The sequence below is a fragment of the Cherax quadricarinatus genome, chromosome 54 (assembly GCF_038502225.1).
Source record: "Cherax quadricarinatus isolate ZL_2023a chromosome 54, ASM3850222v1, whole genome shotgun sequence".
Lineage (NCBI taxonomy): Eukaryota > Metazoa > Arthropoda > Malacostraca > Decapoda > Parastacidae > Cherax > Cherax quadricarinatus.
Window position 1 is genome coordinate 16,605,538 of NC_091345.1, and position 23,019 is coordinate 16,628,556.

At 37.6% G+C, this 23,019-nt stretch overlaps 1 protein-coding gene across 3 annotated transcripts in view; it reads right to left on the bottom strand.

Annotated features, from left to right (window-relative positions):
- The window catches only part of LOC128699152 (gametogenetin-binding protein 2), a 100,169-nt gene that overhangs the window by 36,396 nt on the left and 40,754 nt on the right, over positions 1-23,019 (bottom strand). For all 3 annotated transcript variants that reach the window (XM_070096657.1, XM_070096656.1, XM_070096658.1), the window contains 3 exons: positions 4,983-5,220; positions 4,465-4,649; positions 2,861-3,032 (listed from right to left, as the gene is read on the bottom strand). In XM_070096657.1, coding sequence (XP_069952758.1) covers positions 2,861-3,032; positions 4,465-4,649; positions 4,983-5,220 — 595 coding nt within the window. The remainder of the gene's footprint in view (positions 1-2,860; positions 3,033-4,464; positions 4,650-4,982; positions 5,221-23,019) is intronic.

Consider the following 23,019-nt stretch of genomic DNA (forward strand, 5'->3'; position numbering starts at 1 on the left):
AAACCAATCTAGGCAAAGCTTCAGCCTATTTTCCTCCTGAAGAAGTAGAACCTCCTTCTTCAACACTTTAACCTGAGATTCTAAAACACTACAGCAAGCCATGGTGCTCAGTAACACCCCACGCTAATTCCCAGACAGCTTAAGACAGTAACCTCATGTAACCACTGGCTGCAGCGATGTGTAATGCCACTGTGGTTCTTTAATATATTTATGGATGGCACTGTAAAACAAGTAAATGCTAGCATAAAGTGAGCTTAAAAGATAATCAATCTGATATGAAGTGGAGTTTGTCAGAGTTGCTCTTTTACTGGGAAATAATTTCCCTCTTTCCTATGTACTCTAACTTGAGCCTCACTATCCTCGTAAAAACTCTTCACTGCTTTCAGTAACCTACCTCTATCATATGCCTTTTCTAAATCCATAAATGCAATAAAAACTTCCCTACCTTTATCTAAATACTGTTCACATATATTGCATGTTTATGAGACAGAAAAAAGACACCAGCAATTCTACAATCATGAAAAACAATTACAGGTTTCTGTTTTACACTCACCTGGCAGTACAGTAGTATCTCCCTGGGTGGATGCTGTCTACCAACCTATAGTGAACATAAATCTTCTTTCTTTCAACACACCTGCCGTATCCCACCGAGGCGTGGTTGCTCAAAAGGAAAAACGTAAGTTTCTCCTTTTGCATTAAGTAATATATACATGCTCATAATGTACATAAATATAACCATAAATTACGCTCTGATCAAAAATGAACCCTAAGTAAGATTAGGAATCCCCATCAACCTTTAACACAGTCATCTACATTAGCCCCATAATTTATCATCATACAGCATTTAGATACAGCAGGGGCCCCACTCTACAGTGTTTCACTAATGCAGTGGTTTTCAATTATACCCATTCTTTATTTATTCAGACTACCTACAATAAATATATTCACTACTCGCTATAAGCTAAGGATGAAAACATTTTAACCCTTTCAGGTCAGTCCCATATGTGTACGGCTTGAGAGCCAGTGTTAGTCCCTTATTTATACTCCAAAATTCTAGTGCCTTCAAATCTGGTGGACACTGGTAGGCCTACATATGAAAGAATGGGTCTGCGTGGTCAATGTGCACAGTATTAAAAAATCCTGCAGCACGCAGTGCATAATGAGAAAAAAAAAACTCTGACCATGTTTTTGGTTTAAAACAACGACTCTGCAGTGCGTTTTCCTATGATATTTATGGCTGTATTCTCATTTTCTTGGTCTCATTTGATAAAAAGGAAGAGATATGTATTACAGAAATGGAGATGATTTTGATTGGTTTCACGAAAAGTACCTTGAAATTGAGCTCAAAGTAGCGGAAATGTTAGATTTTTGCCAATGTTCAATCACGCCACGTGTCCAATACACGTCAACAGGCGAGTCTAATATTCTTTCACACGTGCACTGATATTATTTATACCATAGCAGTAAATCTTCTATTTTTTGTGAGAATAAAAATTCAAAATGGAAAGCCAGAGTAATGAATAGAGAAAATGTTATTTTAGTGCCAGGAATGTCTGTCTTGTTTATTCTGTACCCTATTTTGAAATTCACATCTTTTGAAGTTTGTGTAAAATTGGCCAAATTGCCAATTTCTGACCAGTTTACTGGGTAGTTGAAATCGGTAAATGGGCAGTTTCTTGTACTCATTCAAAAGAAAAAATGGAGTTCTAACAAAACAGCTATGATATTAGTCAACTGGAACAATGGAACTGGCCGAAAACAGAGCTCAAAGTGGGTGAAATCACCGATGCATAAATATCACCGATATCGCTAACTTTGCGAGAGCGCATTCATTACCTTTGGAAAAAGATTCTCTATCATTTCATAAGAATTTTCTGCACTCTGAAGGAGGGGTGTTAATGTTGCAGTTTAAAAACTGTAGTGTAAAGCACCCTTCTGGCAAGACAGTGATGGAGTGAATGATGGTGAAAGTTTTTCTTTTTCGGGCCACCCTGCCTTGGTGGGAATCGGCCAGTGTGATAATAAAAAAAAAAAATAATTTTTTTTTTTATAAATTCTTCGACCCTGTGGGCAAGTTTGTGGACAGGAGTCGCAACACTCAAAGGGTTAAACAGGCAGGTCGTTAAATGAGGAGTACCTGTATATAATAGCATAAACATTTTATCAGACTTTTATATGCATCTGAAAGTGAAAAAAGGCTGTCTGTTTCACTTTACAGTGATTTTTGCTTTACAGGGTTAGCCTGGGGCCTAACCTGCTACGTAAGTGGGGCCCGCCTGTACATGCACACGCACATGCACGCACGCAAGACTAGTTCCAGAGCTAAGAGGTATGTCCTACGAGGAGAGGTTAAGGGAAATCAACCTGACGACACTGGAGGACAGGAGAAATAGGGGGGACATGATAACGACATACAAAATACTGAGAGGAATTGATAAGGTGGAGAAAGACAGGATGTTCCAGAGATGGGACACAGCAACAAGGGAACCCAGTTGGAAGTTGAAGACACAGATGAATCAAAGGGATGTTAGGAAGTATTTCTTCAGCCACAGAGTAGTCAGGAAGTGGAATAGTTTGGGAAGCGATGTAGTGGAGGCAGGATCCATACATAGCTTTAAGCAGAGGTATGATAAAGTACAGGGTTCAGGGTGAGTGACCTAGTAGCGACCAGTGAAGAGGCGGGGCCAGGAGCTTGGACTCGGCCCCTGCAACCTCAACTAGGTGAGGTGAGTACATGCGTGAGCGCACACGCGCACACGCATGCACACACGTGCACACACACATGCACGCATGCACGCACTCACACGCGCACACACACAAACACACACACACAAACACACACACACACTACCCATCTTACCTCAAAATTTCTTTTGAGAGTATCCAACGCTACATGAAAGAGGATATCCCACGTCTGCTCTTCTTCACGCATTCGAGTGTGAATTCGCTGCATTCGTTCATGCAAAAACAATCCTAAACACGTTAACACCTCCTCTTGGGCTATTTCTAACGTTTTTGCATGTCGTTCCCGTCTGAAAAGAAAATTTTAAATTAAAAAATATAGAAAAAATTCTAATAATTTTACAAGGTGAACTGGTGTAATAAAAAAAATGCAAATTTCAAAAGCAGGATTAAGTCAAAGTTAATGATAAAATTACTAAGGAAACAGAAATTGCTTTTAAAATAAAAAAAATAACACTAAAAATCATAAAGTCGGAAGAAAAGATATACAGTGGACCCCCGGTTAACGATATTTTTTCACTCCAGAAGTATGTTCAGGTGCCAGTACTGACCGAATTTGTTCCCATAAGGAATATTGTGAAGTAGATTAGTCCATTTCAGACCCCCAAACATACACGTACAAACGCACTTACATAAATACACTTACATAATTGGTCGCATTCGGAGGTGATCGTTATGCGGGGGTCCACTGTATTTTCCTTTTTATCCAATATACAAACTTTCAAGACACAATTTAATAAGACTTTCTGGGGTCTTCTGGGCATTACTACCTGTTTATTTCTCTGCTTGGTGTTTCTCCTCAAGGCCTTGATGACAGGATGAGGGGAAACACCCAAGAACTGAATTTACCCTTCCTTTCCTTGGATCAAGCTGACTGTTTCCCACTCCTCCAGATGCTGAATGACCCCTATGGATTTTCCACTCCTCCCATGAATGTAATAATAATGATGAGCTTAGTGTGACTCTCTACTGAAGTTATGGTATATTGCAGTATATAGCAATAGTAGTGTATAGATATAATTAGGATGATTGATCACTAAACTAATAGTTATTAGTGTCTATAGGGTTCTAAAGTTCAGGCAGCAATCAATTCTTATATTTTCCTTTGTTACAGTACATTATAAGGTAATCTGGAATACACTTTATCAGACCTCTGCAATAGTTTTGGAGATTTATATCTTTCTTCAGTTAATTGTTCTTTCCAAAAGGTCATATCTTTACTTTGCATGGAAAAAACTCTTACATATTACAGATCAGATCTTACATATTATATATCAGTAAACATTCAATAATGTATACATATTTGTAATAGTAACCAGTAAATTAAAATATAATTGCCTATGGCAGACTGTATAGAAAGCAATGCCGGCCTGATCAGAATATGAACCAAAAAGTGTGGTCCAATATTGAGTCACAAGGACAATTCTTCCCAGAACTATCAACAGGAAGTCATATTCTTGCTCCTCAGGAGAAGAACAGACTTAATAAGTTATCATTTACATTTAATTTTCATTTTTTTTAAATACAGAGATGATTGACAAATAAAATTACACCATAATCACCTTTTCTGTCTTTTTAATGAATGCATTCCTTAAATTGCTCAAAGGCACAGTATTGTGCAAAAATTCATTAGGCAAATGAGAATCTGTGCTTAAAAGTGATAAAAGTAATATCAGAAGTGCATAAATTACTAATAAGATATGATTACTTGATAATGTTTACCTTCCTTGAAGCTCAGGTTCAGCTCTTGTGATGATATGGGTTATGTAGTCAGTATCAACAGGCACATGAATGTGTCTCTTTGCTTCACAGCGGCGAATTCCTGCATACAACGAGGCAACATAACCTTTTTCCTTAGCTGGGTCTATGGTGATGTGTCCCACTAAGATGTCAAATGCTCTATGAACCTAAAATGTAAACATTACTATTATTAATGGCAGTTATCTATGAGGTTCATGAACAATGTTACAATACAGTGGTAGGAACAATATACAGCTAACCCACGTTGTAAACTATGGATTAGCTGTGACTTATTCCAGCCATGGTGTTAATCTCAGATACTTACAAGGACTTAAAATTAACATTTTCTTTTTTAACACATCGGCCATTTCCCACCGAGGCAGGGTGACCCAAAAAGAAAGAAAAACCCCAAAAGAAAGAAAAAACTTTCATACAGTAGTATTAACTAAAAAAAATCCAAATGCTCGCTCAAAATGACAGGACTAGTGAAAAAAAATTACCTTGTTCTTACACTCCTGGCAGAATCGATGCTTGCGGAGGTAGTTATCAAGCGTAGTTAAAAGGTGATCAGAACAGACGAGAGTTACAGTGTCTCGGCAAGTTTCATCCATCACTTCCCATACATCACGCCAAGATCGCCCACCAGGCCGGCATCTCACACCTTCCATGGAATGAAGTACACATCGCCCAGATTTTTTCAACTTTGGGATGTTATCTAGCACTACACTTAGGGCTAATCTGTAAGTAATAATAATAATATTTTTTTTTTTTCCAACAAGTCGGCCGTCTCCCACTGAGGCAGGGTGACCCAAAAAGAAAATCCCCAAAAAGAAAATACTTTCATCATCATTCAATACTTTCACCTCACTTACACATAATCACTGTTTTTGCAGAGGTGCTCAGAACACAACAGTTTAGAAGCATATACGTATAAAGACACACAACATATCCCTCCAAACTGCTAATATCCCAAAACCCCTCCTTTAGAGTGCAGGCATTGTATTTCCCATTTCCAGGACTCAAGTCGGGCTATATAAAAATAACCGGTTTCCCTGAATCCCTCCACTAAATATTACCCTGCTCACACTCCAACAGATTTAAATGCTCTCCATGTCATTCTACTTTGATCCATTCTCTCTAAATGACCAAACCACATCAATAACCCCTCTTCAGCCCTCTGACATACTTTTATTAACTCCACACCTTCTCCTAATTTCCACACTCCGAATTTTCTGCATAATATTTACACCACACATTGCCCTTAGACAGGACATCTCCACTGCCTCCAACCGCCTCCTCGCTGCTGCATTCACAACCCAAGCTTCACACCCATATAAGAGTGTTGGTACTACTATATTTTCATACATTCCCTTCTTTGCCTCCATAGATAACGTTTTTTGACTCCACATATACCTCAACGCACCACTCACCTTTTTTCCTTCATCAATTCTATGATTAACCTCATCCTTCATAAATCCATCCGCCAACACGTCAACTCCCAAGTATCTGAAAACATTCACTTCTTCCATACTCCTCCTCCCCAATTTGATATCCAATTTTTCTTTATCTAAATCATTTGATACCCTCATCACCTTACTCTTTTCTATGTTCACTTTCAACTTTCTACCTTTACACACACTCCCAAACTCATCCATTAACCTTTGCAATTTCTCTTTAGAATCTCCCATAAGCACAGTATCATCAGCAAAAAGTATCTGTGTCAATTCCCATTTTGTATTTGATTCCCCATAATTTAATCCCACCCCTCTCCCGAACACCCTAGCATTTACTTCTTTTACAACCCCATCTATAAATATATTAAACAACCATGGTGACATTAAACATCCCTCTTTAAGACCTACTTTTACTGGGAAGTAGTCTCCCTCTCTTCTACACACCCTAACCTGAGCCTCACTATCTTCATAAAAACTCTTAACAGCATTTAGTAACTTACCACCTATTCCATATACTTGCAACATCTGCCACATTGCTCCCCTATCCACTCTATCATATGCCTTTTCTAAATCCATAAATGCAATCAAAACTTCCCTACCTTTATCTAAATACTGTTCACATATATGCTTCAATGTAAATACTTGATCTACACATCCCCTACCCACTCTGAAACCTCCTTGCTCATCCGCAATCCTACATTCTGTCTTACCTCTAATTCTTTCAATAATGTGATAAATGGTTTTGAAAACCGACAAGTTGAAGAATTGAGACACGTTTCGCCACACAGTGGCTTCATCAGTCCAATACAAAGTAGAAATTGTTAAGGAGAGGAGAAGTTCAAGGTAATCAGTCCCTCAACCTGGAAACGATGTGTTCAGTCCATCACTCTTGTAGGAAGTGCAGCATAGGGCCAGAGAGGTGGCTTATATACTGCGGTGAGATGAGTTGAAGCAGGAGGAGGCGGGATCACAGTGGGACCTGCCACTAGTTTAAGTAGTGGCCCTATGCTGCACTTCCTACAAGAGTGATGGATTGAACACATCGTTTCCAGGTTGAGGGACTGATTACCTCGAACTTCTCCTCTCCTTACCCATTTCTACTTTGTATTGGACTGATGAAGCCACTGTGTGGCAAAACGTTTCTTCAATAAAGATTCCCATGTGTTGCATAAGTGTCTCTTTCAATAATAACCCTATCATACGCTTTTCCTGGTATACTCAATAAACTTATTCCTCTATAATTTTTACAATCTCTTTTGTCCCCCTTCCCTTTATATAAAGGGACTATACATGCTCTCCGCCAATCCCTAGGTACCTTCCCCTCTTTCATACATTTATTAAACAAAAGTACCAACCACTCCAACACTATATCCCCCCCTGCTTTTAACATTTATGTCATGATCCCATCAGTTCCAGCTGCTTTACCCCCTTTCATTCTACGTAATGCCTCACGTACCTCCCCCACACTTACGTTCTGCTCTTCTAGTGGTACACTCTGTAATCATTATTTAACTACATGTAAACCACACAACAACCAAATTCTGTAAATTCAACATTGTAATCTTTATAGAGAATAAACTTGGAATTGAATTGAATTCTTCACTCCTAAATGATGGTATACCTCCCTGGCCAGTGCATGAAATTACCACCTACCTTTCTTCCTCAACATTTAAAAGTTCCTCAAAATATTTTCGCCATCTACCTAATACCTCCCTCTCCCCATCTACTAAATCCCCTACTCTGTTTTTAACTGACAAATCCATACGTTCCCTAGGCTTTCTTAACTTGTCTAACTCACTCCAAATTTTTTTCTTATTTTCATTAAAATTTCTTGACAGTGCCTCTCCCACTCTATCATCTGCTCTCCTTTTGCACTCTCTCACCACTCTCTTCTTTTACTCTCCATATACTCTGCTCTTCTTATAACACTTCTGCTTTGTAAAAATCTCTCATAAGCTAACTTTTTCTCTTTTATCACACCCTTTACTTCATCATTCCACCAATCACTCCTCTTTCCTCCTGCCCCCACCCTCCTATAACCACAAACTTCTGCCCCACATTCTAATACTGCATTTTTAAAACTATTCCAACCCTCTTCAACCCCCCCCCCCCACTACTCATCTTTGCACTAGCCCACCTTTCTGCCAATAGTCGCTTATATCTCACCCGAACTTCCTCCTCCCTTAGTTTATACACTTTCACTTCCCTCCTACTTGTTGTTGCCACCTTCCTCTTTTCCCATCTACCTCTTACTCTAACTGTAGCTACAACTAAATAATGATCCGACATATCAGTTGCCCCTGGAGCCTACCCATTAACCTTTTATCCGCCAATACATAATCTAACAAACTACTTTCATTACATGCTACATCATACCTTGTATACTTATTTATCCTCTTTTTCATAAAATATGTATTACTTATTACCAAATCTCTTTCTACACATAGCTCAATTAAAAGCTCCCCATTTACATTTACCCCTGGCACCCCAAATTTACCTACTACTCCCTCCACAACATTTTTACCCACTTTAGCATTGAAATCCCCAACCACAAGTACTCTCACACTTGATTCAAAACTCCCCACTCATTCACTCAACATTTCCCAAAATCTCTCTCTCTCCTCTACACTTCTCTCTTCTCCAGGTGCATATACACTTACTATAACCCACTTTTCACATCCAACCTTTATTTTACTCCACATAATCCTTGAATTAATACATTTATAGTCCCTCTTTTCCTGCCTTATCTTATCCTTCAACATTATTGCTACTCCTTCTTTAGCTCTAACTCTATTTGAAACCCCTGACCTAATCCCATTTATTCCTCTCCATTGAAACTCTCCCACCCCCTTCAGCTTTGTTTCACTTAAAGCCAGGACATCCAGCTTCTTCTCATTCATAACATCCACAATCATCTCTCTCTTATCATTTGCACAACATCCACGCACATTCAGACTTCCCATTTTGACAATTTTCTTCTTCTTATTCTTTTTAGTAATCTTTACAGGAAAAGGGGTTACTAGCCCATTGTTCCCGGCATTTTAGTTGACTTTTACAACACGCATGGCTTACGGAGGAAAGATTCTTATTCCACTTCCCCATGGATATAAAAGGAAAAGTAATAAAACCAAGAACTATTAAGATAAAATCAAACAAAACTCAGATGAGTGTGTATAAATAAACGTGTACATGTATGTGTAGTGTGACCTAAGTTAAAGTAGAAGTAGCAAGACATACCTGTAATCTTGCATATTTATGAGACAGACAAAAAAACACCAGCAATCCTACCATCATGTAAAACAATTACAGGCTTTTGTTTTACATTCACTTGGCAGGACGGTAGTACCTCCCTGGGTGGTTGCTGTCTACCAACCTACTACCTATAATAATAAAAATGAAATACAAAATAATAAAAATAGGAAGAGGGGTGAGGATATTTGCAGTTTGGGGAGCACTTGAACTGTAGTATCAGCATGCCTCTGGTAAGACAGTGATAGTACATGTATATGTAAAAATTAAAGCATTTCTTCTTTTTCAGGTCACCTGCCTCAGTGGGAAATGGCCAGTGTTAAAAAAAATTAACAAATAGTATTATTGTATTATATTTAAAAACAGTTTTACTGTAAGTACAGTACTGTATCATACATAACTTACTCATCAAACATAAAAGTCCTGTTTTATGTGGTCCAAGCCCATGGCAGCTATACTAAGCTCAGTGAGACCAACAACACTTAATTCAACATATTAAGAACTTCAATACACCAAATGTATATCACACATATAGAATTATCAATAAAAATTACACACCACATAATAGCAAATTTACAAAGTGAGGGGAAACCCATATACATAAACATTAAGTTTAAATAATTTCACAACAATGTAAAAGTATGATAAAATAAAGACCATTTCAATAAAGACTTGGAACCAGTATTCAATGCACAATGCTTGGTCTCTTCAGTTGTAATAAGCACATATGACGGAAGTGTCCTTGACTACTAGATAAACTGAAGTTCACTACTGATGCAATAAGGTTTGATTCAACAGTTTGCTTCTTATACCCAGTAGTTATCAAACTTTTTTTTTTTTAACATGTTGGCCATTTCCCACCAAGGCAGGGTGACCCAAAAAGAAAAACCCAAAAAAGAAAGAAAAAATTTTCATCATTGTTCAACACCTTCACCATCATTCATACATAACCACTGTCTTTGCAGAAGCACTCAGATACAACAGTTTAGATGTCCCTCCAAACTGCCAATATCCCCAAACAGCCTCCTTTAAAGTGCAGGCATTGTACTTCCCACTTCCAGGACTCAAGTCTGGCTAACTGGTTTCCCTGAATCCCTTCACAAAATATTACCCTGCTCACATTCGAACAGTTCATCAGGTCCCAAAAACCATTCGTCTCCATTCACTCCTATCTAACACACTCAAGCACGCTTGCTGGAAGTCCAAGCCCCTCGTCCACAAAAACTTCTTTACCCCCTACCTCCAACCTTCCTTAGGACGATCCCTACCCTGCCTTCTTTCCCCTACAGATTTATAAGCTCTCCAAGTCATTCTACTTTGTTCCATCCCCTCTAAATGACTAAACCACCTCAATAACCCCTCTTCGGCCCTCTAATACTTTTAGTAACTCCACACATCCTCCTAATTTCCACAGTAAATTTTCTGCATAATATGTACACAACACACTGCCTTTAGACACAACATCTCCACTGCCTCCAGCCTCCTCCTTGCTGCAGCATTTACAACCCATGCTTCACACCCATATAAGAGTGTTGGTACTGCTATACTCTCGTGCATTCCCTTCGTTGCCTCCATGGATAACATTTTTTGTCTCCACAGATACCTCAAAGCACCACTCTTCGTTTTTCCTTCATCAATTCTATGGTTAACCTCATCTTTCATAAACTCATCTACTGACAAGTCAATTCCCAAATATCTAAACACATTCACTTCTTCCATACTCCCTCCCTCCAATGTTATATTCAATTTGTCTTTGTCTAAATCGTTTGATACACTCATCACCTTACTCTTTTCTATGTTCACTCTCAACTTTCTACCTTCACACACTCTAACATATCTGCAATTATTTGGCTGTAGTCTTGCACATAATACAGCACTGCTCTCACTGCCTGTTCTAGCATTCCTTGTATTTATGCATATGCTTATTGAATATTTTTCCCATTACAACTACAGTACAGTGGAACCCCAGATTTCATACTTAATCCATTCCAAAAGGTCATTCTAAATTCAAAAAGTGTAAAAACTGAAGTAATATTTCCCATAAGAATGTAAATACAATTAATCCATTTCAGACACCCAAAAATATTAACAAAAAATACATTTTTTTTAAAGAATAACTATAGTTTTACATACAGAAAACAATGAGAAATAAATATAAAGCACTAATGAAATGGATAAATGAACATTTAACATCTCTTTTACCTTTATTGAAGACTCTTGTTGGCATATGGAGGGAGGAGAGTTTGTTTGAAGACAGGACAAAATACTTAAATATGATGCTAATATCAACTCTACAGCTTATTTGTCTATCAAAATTCATCTAATACGACATAATAAACAATATTAATAACATCAAAACATGATATATACTCTAGAATGAATAAAACATGTCATTACATATGTGACTAGTGATGGTGGTGGTGTTGTTGGGTTTATCAGGGACATTGACAGCATAAGCTATATAGTGGTGGTGGTGGTGGCGGCGGCAGCGGCCACAACCACTAAACACACTACTAGTCACACTGAACCACCACTAGTCACGCTGAAACAATACACATAATTTATAAATAAGAAATATTGTATAAAAATATAACAGAGAATGTAAAGAAATAAAGTGGTTATTGTGGAGAATGTAAAAAAATAAAGTGGTTATTGAGATGCTGGCAGAGGTTAAGGGTGGTGGAAGATATGCAAGGTGGCATATGTTGTCAGTGGCCCTATATACCTCCAACAAGATTGGAAGATTTAGTTTCGTGTCATCCTTTTCCTATTGCTTAATCACTTGCTACACTGTTAATGCTACACTTTATCACTGTCTGGCACTATAGCCTTTATTGACTCCTGCTGCTTTAGTATCATACATATAGAATCACTGAAGAAGGCACATTCTCTCCTCTCTCTCAGCCCTTTACCAAAGGGATGGCACTAGGAACTTTCTTTGGGCCCATGGTGGCTTATTTCAGTCACAATCAATAAACAAGCACAAAAATTGCGAAATGTTTCGGATGAATGCTCACTCAACCAGTGACAGAGCCAGACTGAAGCGGCGAATGGACGCTTCTGATATGTGTGATTCCCAGGACAAAGAAAATTTTGCACAAAAAAGTGTCTGAAATCTGAAAAGTCCGATATCCGGTGCGTGCAAAATCTGGGGTTCCACTGTATGTAGAATTTTTTTGGGTGGGACAATGCTTGCAAGAGAAAATGCAACACCTAAAATAATGTGATAAGGCCAGAAAAAATCCAAAGACAAGTTATGAAATGACTCCCAGAGTTGCAAAACATGAGTTATGAAAAAGTTGTGAGGATCTATGATAAAGGAAGGTGAGGGTAACCTGAATCTACTCCATACCTTTGACATTTAATTTATCTATAACTACTACAATTATGAATGTGTGTACAGTAGTACATACAATATGAATATCCTGCATGTCCAAACTTTGTACTATTATGTATTATGTAGACTGCTCAGTTCTTGCAAATTGTCTGAGGTACAGATATGACTAAAATCCATTATCAAATAACTGTTACTAACAGCATAAAATAAAAGTCGTACTTTCTTACAATCATTTTTAACGTGTGAATGCTTATATTACAATGCAGTATTCAAAGAGTGCCAACTGTTTAAAGTTTTTACACCCAGAGTTTAAAAATGATTAAACACCACAAGCTATTTTCTTTAAATATTTTATTACAGTATCATATTTTCAACTATTTGGGACTTGTAAAGTAAAAGGACAGAAGTGCAACTAATGTGACATTTATTGTGGCAACGTTTCGCTCTCCAGGAGCTTGATAAAGCTCCTGGAGAGCGAAACGTTGCCACAATAAATGTCACATTAGTTGCACTTGTGTCCTTTTACTTTACATATTGTCGGTAATTCTACCAACTTTATTACTATTTGGGACTTCCAGTGACAAGGAAGGGTTGTGGGTATAGGTGTAGTGAGTTCTATATGTTTAGTACAATTTGGTCAGAAAATGTTCCTTAATTCTAATCTTGTCATATAGTGTTAGCTGATAAACCTCACTACATCTAAACGAGCCCAGTAGGTCCATACTAAGTCTCCACATTCCTACGCTTCAAGTAATAACTTTTAACAGAATGTAAGGCAAGATAAACTGTAGTAATTTTCTACGTAGATGGATATTACAAATTTGGAGGTACCTGAAACATACCCCAATTTTTCCCAAATATTTTTCACATCTCATAGTGCTAATTTTCATAGGGCACCTGCATGCAGGAAAATATCCCATGCATTATGAGGGGATGGGGGGGTTACTGCATACTGAAAATTTTCTTTCACTAATTCTAGTGTTGTATGCATGACTATGAACTGAAACTTTGCTAGTTTCCATTTTGTAAAAATCAGTTTCCATGATTTGCCAACCTTATTGTAGACCTGGCATTTAGTTAAGTTTCAGCGTTAAATAAATACTGTCATATTAAAATCAAATCAATGTTCTTTATGTTTCCAGTCATGATCAGTGGACCTGACATTTTATAAGATGAAGATACTGTAAATTCAATCACCTAATAGTTTTCATTAAATCATAACTTTAAACGAGGCAGCTCCAATTACATATAGGAGGGGCTTAGGGGTGGCAATCTGATTGAAGAGAAGGGAAGGGGGCTAGGGGACTTGTTTTGAAACAGTAGTATTATAATTACAGTGGTACCTCAAGTTACGAACTTAAATAACCAAAAAAAGGCACAATATAGTGACTGGAACGATACACAAATAACCCTCACATAGAAGAGAGAAGCTTACGACGACATTTCGGTCTGACTTGGACCATTTACAAAGTCACACTGTGACTCAAGAAATTGTAATGACACGATTGCAAATAAACCATACCCCCGGCCGGGATTGAACCCGCGGTCATAGAGTCTCAAAACTCCAGCCCATCGCATTAGCCACTAGACCAGCTAGCCACAATAAGATTCATCCAACTAGGTATATTTCTACACCATAGGTGTAGAAATATACCTAGTTGGATGAATCTTATTGTGGCTACCTGGTCTAGTGGCTAACGCGACGGGCTGGAGTTTTGAGACTCTATGACCGCGGGTTCAATCCCGGCCGGGGGTATGGTTCACACTGTGACTTTGTAAATGGTCCAAGTCGGACCGAAACGTCGTCATGAGCTCTCTTCTATGTGCGGGTTATTTGTGTTACGAACTTAATTCGTTCCAGAAGGCTGTTCGAGTGCTGTTACCAAATGAGTTTGTTCCCATAAGGAATAAAAATTAGATCAGTCCATTTCAGACCCCCAAAAATACACTTACAAAAGCATTTACAAAAATACACTTACGTAATTGTTCAAGATGGGAGCTGTTCGAAACTCGAGGTACCACTGTATTACTATCGGGAGTTTAGGGGGGCTGATGGAATTTTGGGGACACAGCCCCCCATGCTCACCTTTGGCACTGCCTGTGTACAAATGACAAGAATAAATTGGATTTCAGCAAATGTTTCTGAAGCCTTATACATCATCATACTGCACTACAAATTTAAGTTATAACAGCTGCCTGATATAAATTACAATGGACCAAAGTTAAAACCAAGTAACGCTATATGTACTTCTGTTAAAGTAACCATTTTTATCACCAGGTATACAATCATACCAACTGTATACAGTGGAAATAGATCATATATGTACAATTGCAAAATAGGACACTGCATACTGATGAATCTGCATAAAATTAATCTACATAAAGCAAGGGAAACCTTTACAGTAATTAGCAATAATAGCTAATCAGTAAATTTACAAAATATCATTCCAAACAACAATTTAAGTCAATAATTTATTCTTTGACTATGCCAAGATGTAACACTGCACTTTCCATCAAAAATTATTTTCATAAAGATGTTATGACATGGTGTATGTTATGACATGGTTCATATATTAACCCTTTCACTGTCAAGGCCCCTTCTCACAAACTTCCTCTCAGTGTTGAAGAATTTAAAAAAAAATAATTTTTTCTTATGAAATGATGATCTTTTTCCAAGGTAATGACATGAAAAGTACAAAATTTGATGGAAAACTTACAGAATTGTGCTCTTGTGAAGTTAGAGGTCTCAGCGTTATATAAGCATCGGCGATTTCACCAACTTTGAGCACTATCTTGGGTCAATTCCAATTTTCCAGTGTAGCTATTTTGCTAGAACTCCATTTGTTTTATCGATTGAGTACAAGAAACCACCCGTTTACCAATTTCAACTACCTAATTAAGTGGTCAGAAATTACCAATTTGGCCAATTTCACACAAATTTCAAAAGATGCCAATTTCAAAATAGGGTCCAGAATAAACAAAGCAGACATTCCTGGCACTAAAATAACATTTTCTCTATTCATTAGTCACATCTCTAGTCCCCTCTTATACTATTCTTGCTTTCCATTTTTTATTTTTATTCACAAAAAAATAGAAGATTTACTGTCATGCAGACTACTGAATTATTGTAATAATTGTATAAATAATGTCAAACCATTCGTGACTGTATATCAAACTGGCCAGTTGGACACATATTGGACAGTGACATCATATGTTTACTCTTGAACATCGGAAGAAATCAAACATTTCCTCTACTTTGAGCTCAATTTCAAAGTACATGTACTACTTTTTTTCGTGAAACCAATAAAAATCATCTCCATTTCTGTAGTATATCTTCCATTCTAACAAATGAGATGAAGAAAACAAGAATACAACCATAAATACCATACAAAAATACACCTCAAATTCGGCGTTTCAAACCAAAAACACGGTCAGAGTTTTTTTTCCTCATTATGCACTGTGTGCTGTAGGGTTTTTTTTATACTGTGCACACTGACCACAGAGACCCATTCTCTCACATGTAGGCCTACCAGCTTTCTCCCACCAGATCTGAAAGCGCTAGAATTTTGGCGTAGTATTACCGGACCGACACTGGCTTGCAAGACGTAATGTTACGGAACCGACAGTGAAAGGGTTAATGTTGGTAGAATTACTGACAATATATTAGGTAAAAGGACACAAGTGCAACTAATGTAACAGTTTATTGTGGTAACGTTTCACTGTCCAGGAGCTTTATCAAGCCATTACAAACAATACATGGACACAGAGGGTATACATAGGCTTAGAGTGAGGTGTAATACTAGTGGTGGTGGTAGTAGTAATAACATTAGTTGTAGTAGTATAAGTAATACAATATGGTAGAACAATCAACTTGCACATGAGTAAAAGGTTATAAAAGCTATTTCTTGGTTAGCATAAAAATAGGTTAGACAAATATTTCTATTGGTCGTTGGATTTGAGAAGGTCTGTTTCAGTGTTCCTCCTCTGATATGTTCTTGTGTAGTATTAGCAGCAGAGACTATGTGATGGCAGGGTTTACTGTTTTGAGGAGGATTTTTGCTAATACAGTGGACCCCCGCATAACGATCACCTCCGAATGCGACCAATTATGTAAGTGTATTTATGTAAGTGCGTTTGTACGTGTATGTTTGGGGGTCTGAAATGGACTAATCTACTTCACAATATTCCTTATGGGAACAAATTCGGTCAGTACTGGCACCTGAACATACTTCTGGAGTGAAAAAATATCGTTAACCGGGGGTCCACTGTACAGTAGACCATCATTGAACATGGTAGCCATGTTCCTGAAAATGCCATGTTAGGTAAAACCGTGTTAGATGAAATGAGGAACTTATGGGAATAATAGAGTTACATTCCTGGGAGCCCCAAAAAAAGCCAAACAATTTTTTTAGGCCTCCACATCTTACAAAAATAAAAGTGAATATGTAATTGTAGTTCATTGTCGTGATGTATTATGTTGCTTTTACTGCTTAAGATTACAAATGCAACAGAAATAATAGTAGTTCTTACCTTAAATTGTGAGTGCTGGTGTTTGTGGATGATTGTGGAGAGTGGAGACTTATGCTGTGGCTCTACTGGGCTGAGGTGGATGGTAGAGGTACTGGTAGTGAAGTCGATGGTTGTACTAGAGTGTGCATATATTTTGTAATGGATTTCTGTTTTATTTTACCCAGCAGTACATTATACAACTGACAGTAAGGCATCAGCTGCTCTAGACACCGTTTCAGGATCCTCTTCAGTGAAAAACTCTAACTTTAAGTCAGTCAGTCAGTCAGTAAGTCAGTCAGTCAGTCAGTCAGTTAGTAAGCCAGTCAATAAGTCAGTCAGTAAATCAGTAAGTCAGTCAGTCATCACACACACTCATATTTACCTCATTCTTATGTGCATAAAGTAACACTTCGTTACGGCCACTGGCTATCTCTTGTCCATCTCTATTTTCTTTGTTAATTCTAAGACTTACACCGCTTGTACCTTTTCTTGCCACTTTCAGCAACATTTGTATGTCTACTGGGTGCCATGATTGCTTGGCAGATTTATGATATGGCAATTAAAATATGTATCTAAACAAACACAGCGAGCTCCTAGAGGATCGTCCTAAACACATATGAACTGAACTGAAGGCTGGGAGGGTGGTGGAGGTGGCATAAGGTGGTGGGGGATGGCAGTAGGTCTCCCCTGTTGACTCAGTGGTGTAACCTACAGCCAATCCCGCAGGTGGCCATGGACTCAAAATTTTTTCCCCTCCCGCAAACTGAACCAAGTTAATTTTATGAAGTGTTGCATAAAACTGTGCTGCAATTCTTCAATTGTGCTATAACCAGATCAAGCCAAATAAACCCAAGTTAAATAACAGTCTACTGTACTTCAGAGATGATAAAGCTGCCTTTACTTTCCTTGATTGTGTTAGAAATAGCGATTAATGATGATTCAAGGCATTTACATCTACGAAAATTAGGCTCTCTGACCACTAGTCGGGCGTCATTGAATTTCATGAGGTGACTGGTGGAATTCCAGTGTTGCACGCAGGCGTTGTTCAAGTTATCATTTCTACATACATTCATGTGTTCATTGAGGCGTGTTTCAAGGTTCCTTGCTGTTTCACCTACATATATTCTGTCACAGCCTCCACAAGGTATAGTGTAAACTCCTGCATTGGCTGGCTCATGGTGGTTCGATTTCATACTGGTTAGATCCCTTATGGAAGTGCTGGATGCAATGGTGACTCTAGTGTTAGTCTGTGAAAGTACCTTGGAAACGTTCAATGCAACCTGGCTGTTGGGAAGGATTATTTTTATTATTTTGATGTGCGGAATCTTCAAGCAAGGCTCAACGCAGTTGAACTGGCTATCCAGTTTACACTAGAAGAAGAGTCCAATGACAAGCTACCCTTTCTACACATCCTCATTCACAAAGGTGATAACAATCTAAGATTTCAAGTTTACCGTAAACCTACCAACAAAAATGATCTCACCCACTTCCATTCCAGTCAAGATACTAAGACCAAAAGAGGCATCATCATCAGATTTTTCCTAAGAGCATACCGAATTTGTAGTCCTGAGTTTCTTGACAAGGAATGTACTTATATACACCAAACCTTCACTGATCTACAATTTCCTTCCTTTTTCATCAAAGACTGCAAGAAAAGAGCTCTTCAGATCATCAATTCTCCATGCACCAACACCACTCCTAACAAAGTTATAATCCTGCCCAATAGCCAGGTTGTACTGAACGTTTCCAAGGTACTCACACAAACTAACACTAGAATCGCCACTGCATCCAGCACTTCCATATGGGATCTAACCAGGACAAAACTGAACCACCATGAACCAGTCAATGCAGGAGTTTACACTATACCTTGTGGAGGCTGTAAGTGAAACAGTAAGAAACCTTGAAACACACCTCAATGAATACATTACCGCATGTAGAAATGATAACTTGAACAACGCCTGTGTACAACATTGGAATTCCACCAATCACCTCATGAAATTCAATGAAGCCCAACTAGTGATCAGAGTGCCTAATTTCCGCAGATATTTATGCCCTGAATCATCAATTATCGCTATTTCTAACACAAGCAAAATAAAAGCAGCTTCATCATCTCTGAAATATTAGCAAAAATCCTCCTCAAAACAGTAAACCCTGCCATCACATAGTCTCTGCTGCTAATACCACACAAGAACAAAGGAGGAACAGTAAAACAGACTTTTTCAAATCCAACCACCAACAGAAATATTTGTCTAATCTATTTTTATGCTACCCAAGTAATAGCTTTTGTAACCTTTTACTCACGTGCAGGTAGGTTGATTGTTATACCATATTGTATTACTACTACTACTACAGGTCCGCCATCACAAATCCGGCAATCAGTTATTCGGTTCCTTCAGTTATTCGGCACTAATTTTGGCTAGCATAATTTCAAATTTCCAGGGTCGCCACAACAACCTGCTGCCACTGTTTAGTGGCGCTACTTGCTGCATAAGTCATTCCAATTTCTTTTTCTCCATTTATTGTTTTAACCTGCTTACTTTTAGCCCTAGCCATAGTTCCAATGAATAAAAAATGCTTCTCATTATGTAATGCACCTACACAGTACATTATCCATTAAAGATAAAGTAGCTTTGAAGCCACTGTCAGTTGCCATGAGCTCAGTCTCACGATGCAGGAGAATATGCTTTATTATTACGCTAATATCAACACTACAGCTTATTTGCCTAACACAATTGATCTAATATGACATAATAAACAATATAAATAACATAAAACGTGTTAAATACTCCAGAATAAATAATATTTGGCATAACAACGAGCAGTTCGACAGAGGTATGAAGAGGATATGGTATACAAATACCATTCTCCTATCCCTGTCTTGGGGGCTTATATTAGATAAAACAGAGTGTAGCACAGGGGTAACTGTGATATACACTCGTACTGCACCATAAACCTGAAACAAAAAAGTTATTTTCTCTATATAGATTATCACACACAGCAGCATATGTGTAGAGAACCTAGGATAACCCAAAAAAGTCAACGTGGCTTATTTCTAGTACCTGGCTTGGGTTAGCCATATATGATTTTTGGTAAATATACGATTCCCAGCCAGGGTAGAAACATTAGGCGTGTTTCTTTGCACCTGTTGTCTATGTTTACCCATCAGTAAATCGGTACCTGGGTGTTAGTCAACTAGTGTGGGTGTTATCCTGGGACACTGACCTAATTTTCTTGAAATACTCTGCATACCTTGTACATGTACGTGTAGTAAATAAAGATATTATTATTATATTATTTTCTCAGTTGTTTGTTGGGTTATCTTATTCAAACTTGGGCAATGTAAGATGGAAAGATACTTCTTAACGTACACGAAAAATGAAAGAAATCAGACCATAAATAGCGGAGTTCACTTCTCAGCTATTAGCGGCCGCTTAGAGATATATTTTTGTATGGTTTTTATGGTTATATTCTCATTTTTTTGGTCTCATTTCATAGAATGAAAGATATATTACAGAAATAGATATGATTTTGATTGCTTTCATGACGAAAAGTACCTTGAAATTGTGCTCACAGTAGCGAAAATGTTCTATTCTTTAGCGAAGCTCAAGAGTAAACAAATGATGTCACCGTCCAATACCTGTCTGCCTGCCAGTCCAAATTCCAATACAGCGTCAAGAATGGGTTGATATTATTTATACAATTATTACAATAATGCATCAGTCTGCATAACAGTAAATCTTCTATTTTTTTGTGAATAAAAATTCCAAATGGTAAGCGAGAGTAATATAAGAGGGGCCTGGAGCCATGACTAATGAACAGAGAAAATGTTATTTCAGTGCCAGGAATGTCTGCATTGTTTATTCTGGACCCTATTTTGAAATTGGCATCTGTTAAAATTTATGTGAAATTGGCCAAATTGCCAATTTCTGACCACTTTATTGGGTAGTTGAAATAAGTGAATGGGCGGTTTCTTGTACTCAGTTGACAGACTAGAAGTAAATAAGTTTATTCAGGTATACACAAATACAGTTACATAGATTATCATACATAGCAGTGTATGTATAGAGAACCTGGGATAACCCAGAAAAGTCAGACAAAGTGACTTATTTCCAGTACCTGGCTTGGGCTTGCCATATATGACTTTTGGTAAAAAAAAATTTTTTCTCGGTTGTTTGTTGGGCTATCTTATTGAAACTTGGGCAATGTATGATGTAAAGATGCTTCTTAACATACAACAAAAATAAAAAAGACGGACGATAAATAAGAGAGTTCACTTCTCAGCCATTAGCCGCCTCTTTGCAGTATATTTTCGTATGGTTTTTATGGTTGTATTCTCATTTTTTTTTTGGACTCATTTGATAGAAAGGAAGATATATTACAGAAATAGACATGATTTTGATTGCTTTCATGACGAAAAGTACCTTGAAATTGAGCTCAAATTAGCGGAAATGTTCAATTTTTGCCGATGTTCAATTAACTTTGTGTAAGTCAAGTTGGTTAATTTTATTAACTCTTTCAGGGTCCAAGGCCAAAATCTGAAGTGGTGCCCCAGTGTCCAAGAATTTTCAAAAAAAAAAATTGTTATTTTTTCTTATGAAATGGTAGAGAATCTTTTTGTGAATGTAATAAAACAAAAAGTACTAAATTTGATGGAAAATTGACGAAATTATGCTCTCGTGAATTTTGATGTGTCAGCGATATTTACGAATCGGCGATTTTGCCGACTTTGACTCCCATTTTAGGCCAATTACATTATTCCAGTCGACCAAATTCTCAGCTATTTCACTAGTATTACTTCTATTCTATCGATTGAGCACAAGAAATCGCCAAGTCAACTGTTTCAACTACAAAATAAAGTGACCGGAAATTGGTAATTTGGCCAATTTAACACAAAGTTCAAAATATTCCAATTTCAAAATAGGGTCCAGAATAAACAATGTAGGTATTCCTGGCACTAAGCTAACATTTCCTCTGTTCATTAGTTATGTTTTGAGGCTTTACAAATAAATTCCATTTTGATTTTTTATTCACATAATGAATTTTTATTCACACCAAAAAATAGAAGATTTACTGTTATGCAATATTGTAATAATTGTATAAATATCATCACCACATTTGTGAATGTATATTAGACCCACCAGCTGGCGTGTATTAGACGTGTGAGGTCGTTTGTTTACTCTTGAACATCGGCAAAAATTTAACATTTCCACCACTTTGAGCTCAATTTCAAGCCATTTCCAGTGCTAACACCAATCAAAATTATCTCTATTTCTGTAATATGTCTTCCATTCTATCAAATGAGACCAAGAAATCACAAATACAACTATAAAAAACATACAAAAAAAAACTGCAAAGTCGCTGTTTTAATCGAAAATCATGGTCTCAGTTTTTTTTCTCTCATTATACACAGTGTGCTGCAGGATTTGTTTTATGTGGTGCACACATACCACATAGATGTATTCTCTCATATCTAGGCCCAAATTTACCACTCACAGTTTATCAGAGTGAGCTGAGCTCATGACGTAGATCTACAGTTTGGACCCTGAACGTAAAGCCGTAGTTCTACGGGACGGACCCTGAAAGGGTAAAGTGTATTCTAACCTAACCACTCTGTGTAATCCGGCAAACTCAATTATCCGGCAAACTCAGTTATCCGGCACACTACAGGTCCCAATGATGCCGGATTTGTGATGGAGGACCTGTACTACAAATATTACTACTACTACCACCACTAGTATTACACCTCACTCTAAGCCTATATACCCTCTGTGTCCGAGTATTGTTTGTAAAGGCTTGACAAAGCTCCTGGAGAGCAAAACGTTGCCACAATAAAATGTCACATTAGTTGCACTTGTGTCCTTTTACCTGACATGGTTCATGTTTGCTAATTCATTTTTTCTTCTTGTCTGTTACCTTAATAAGGCTATATCATGCCAATTCATGACCACAAGCAAATTCTCCATTAGTTTTGTAATTAACTTTTTTCTT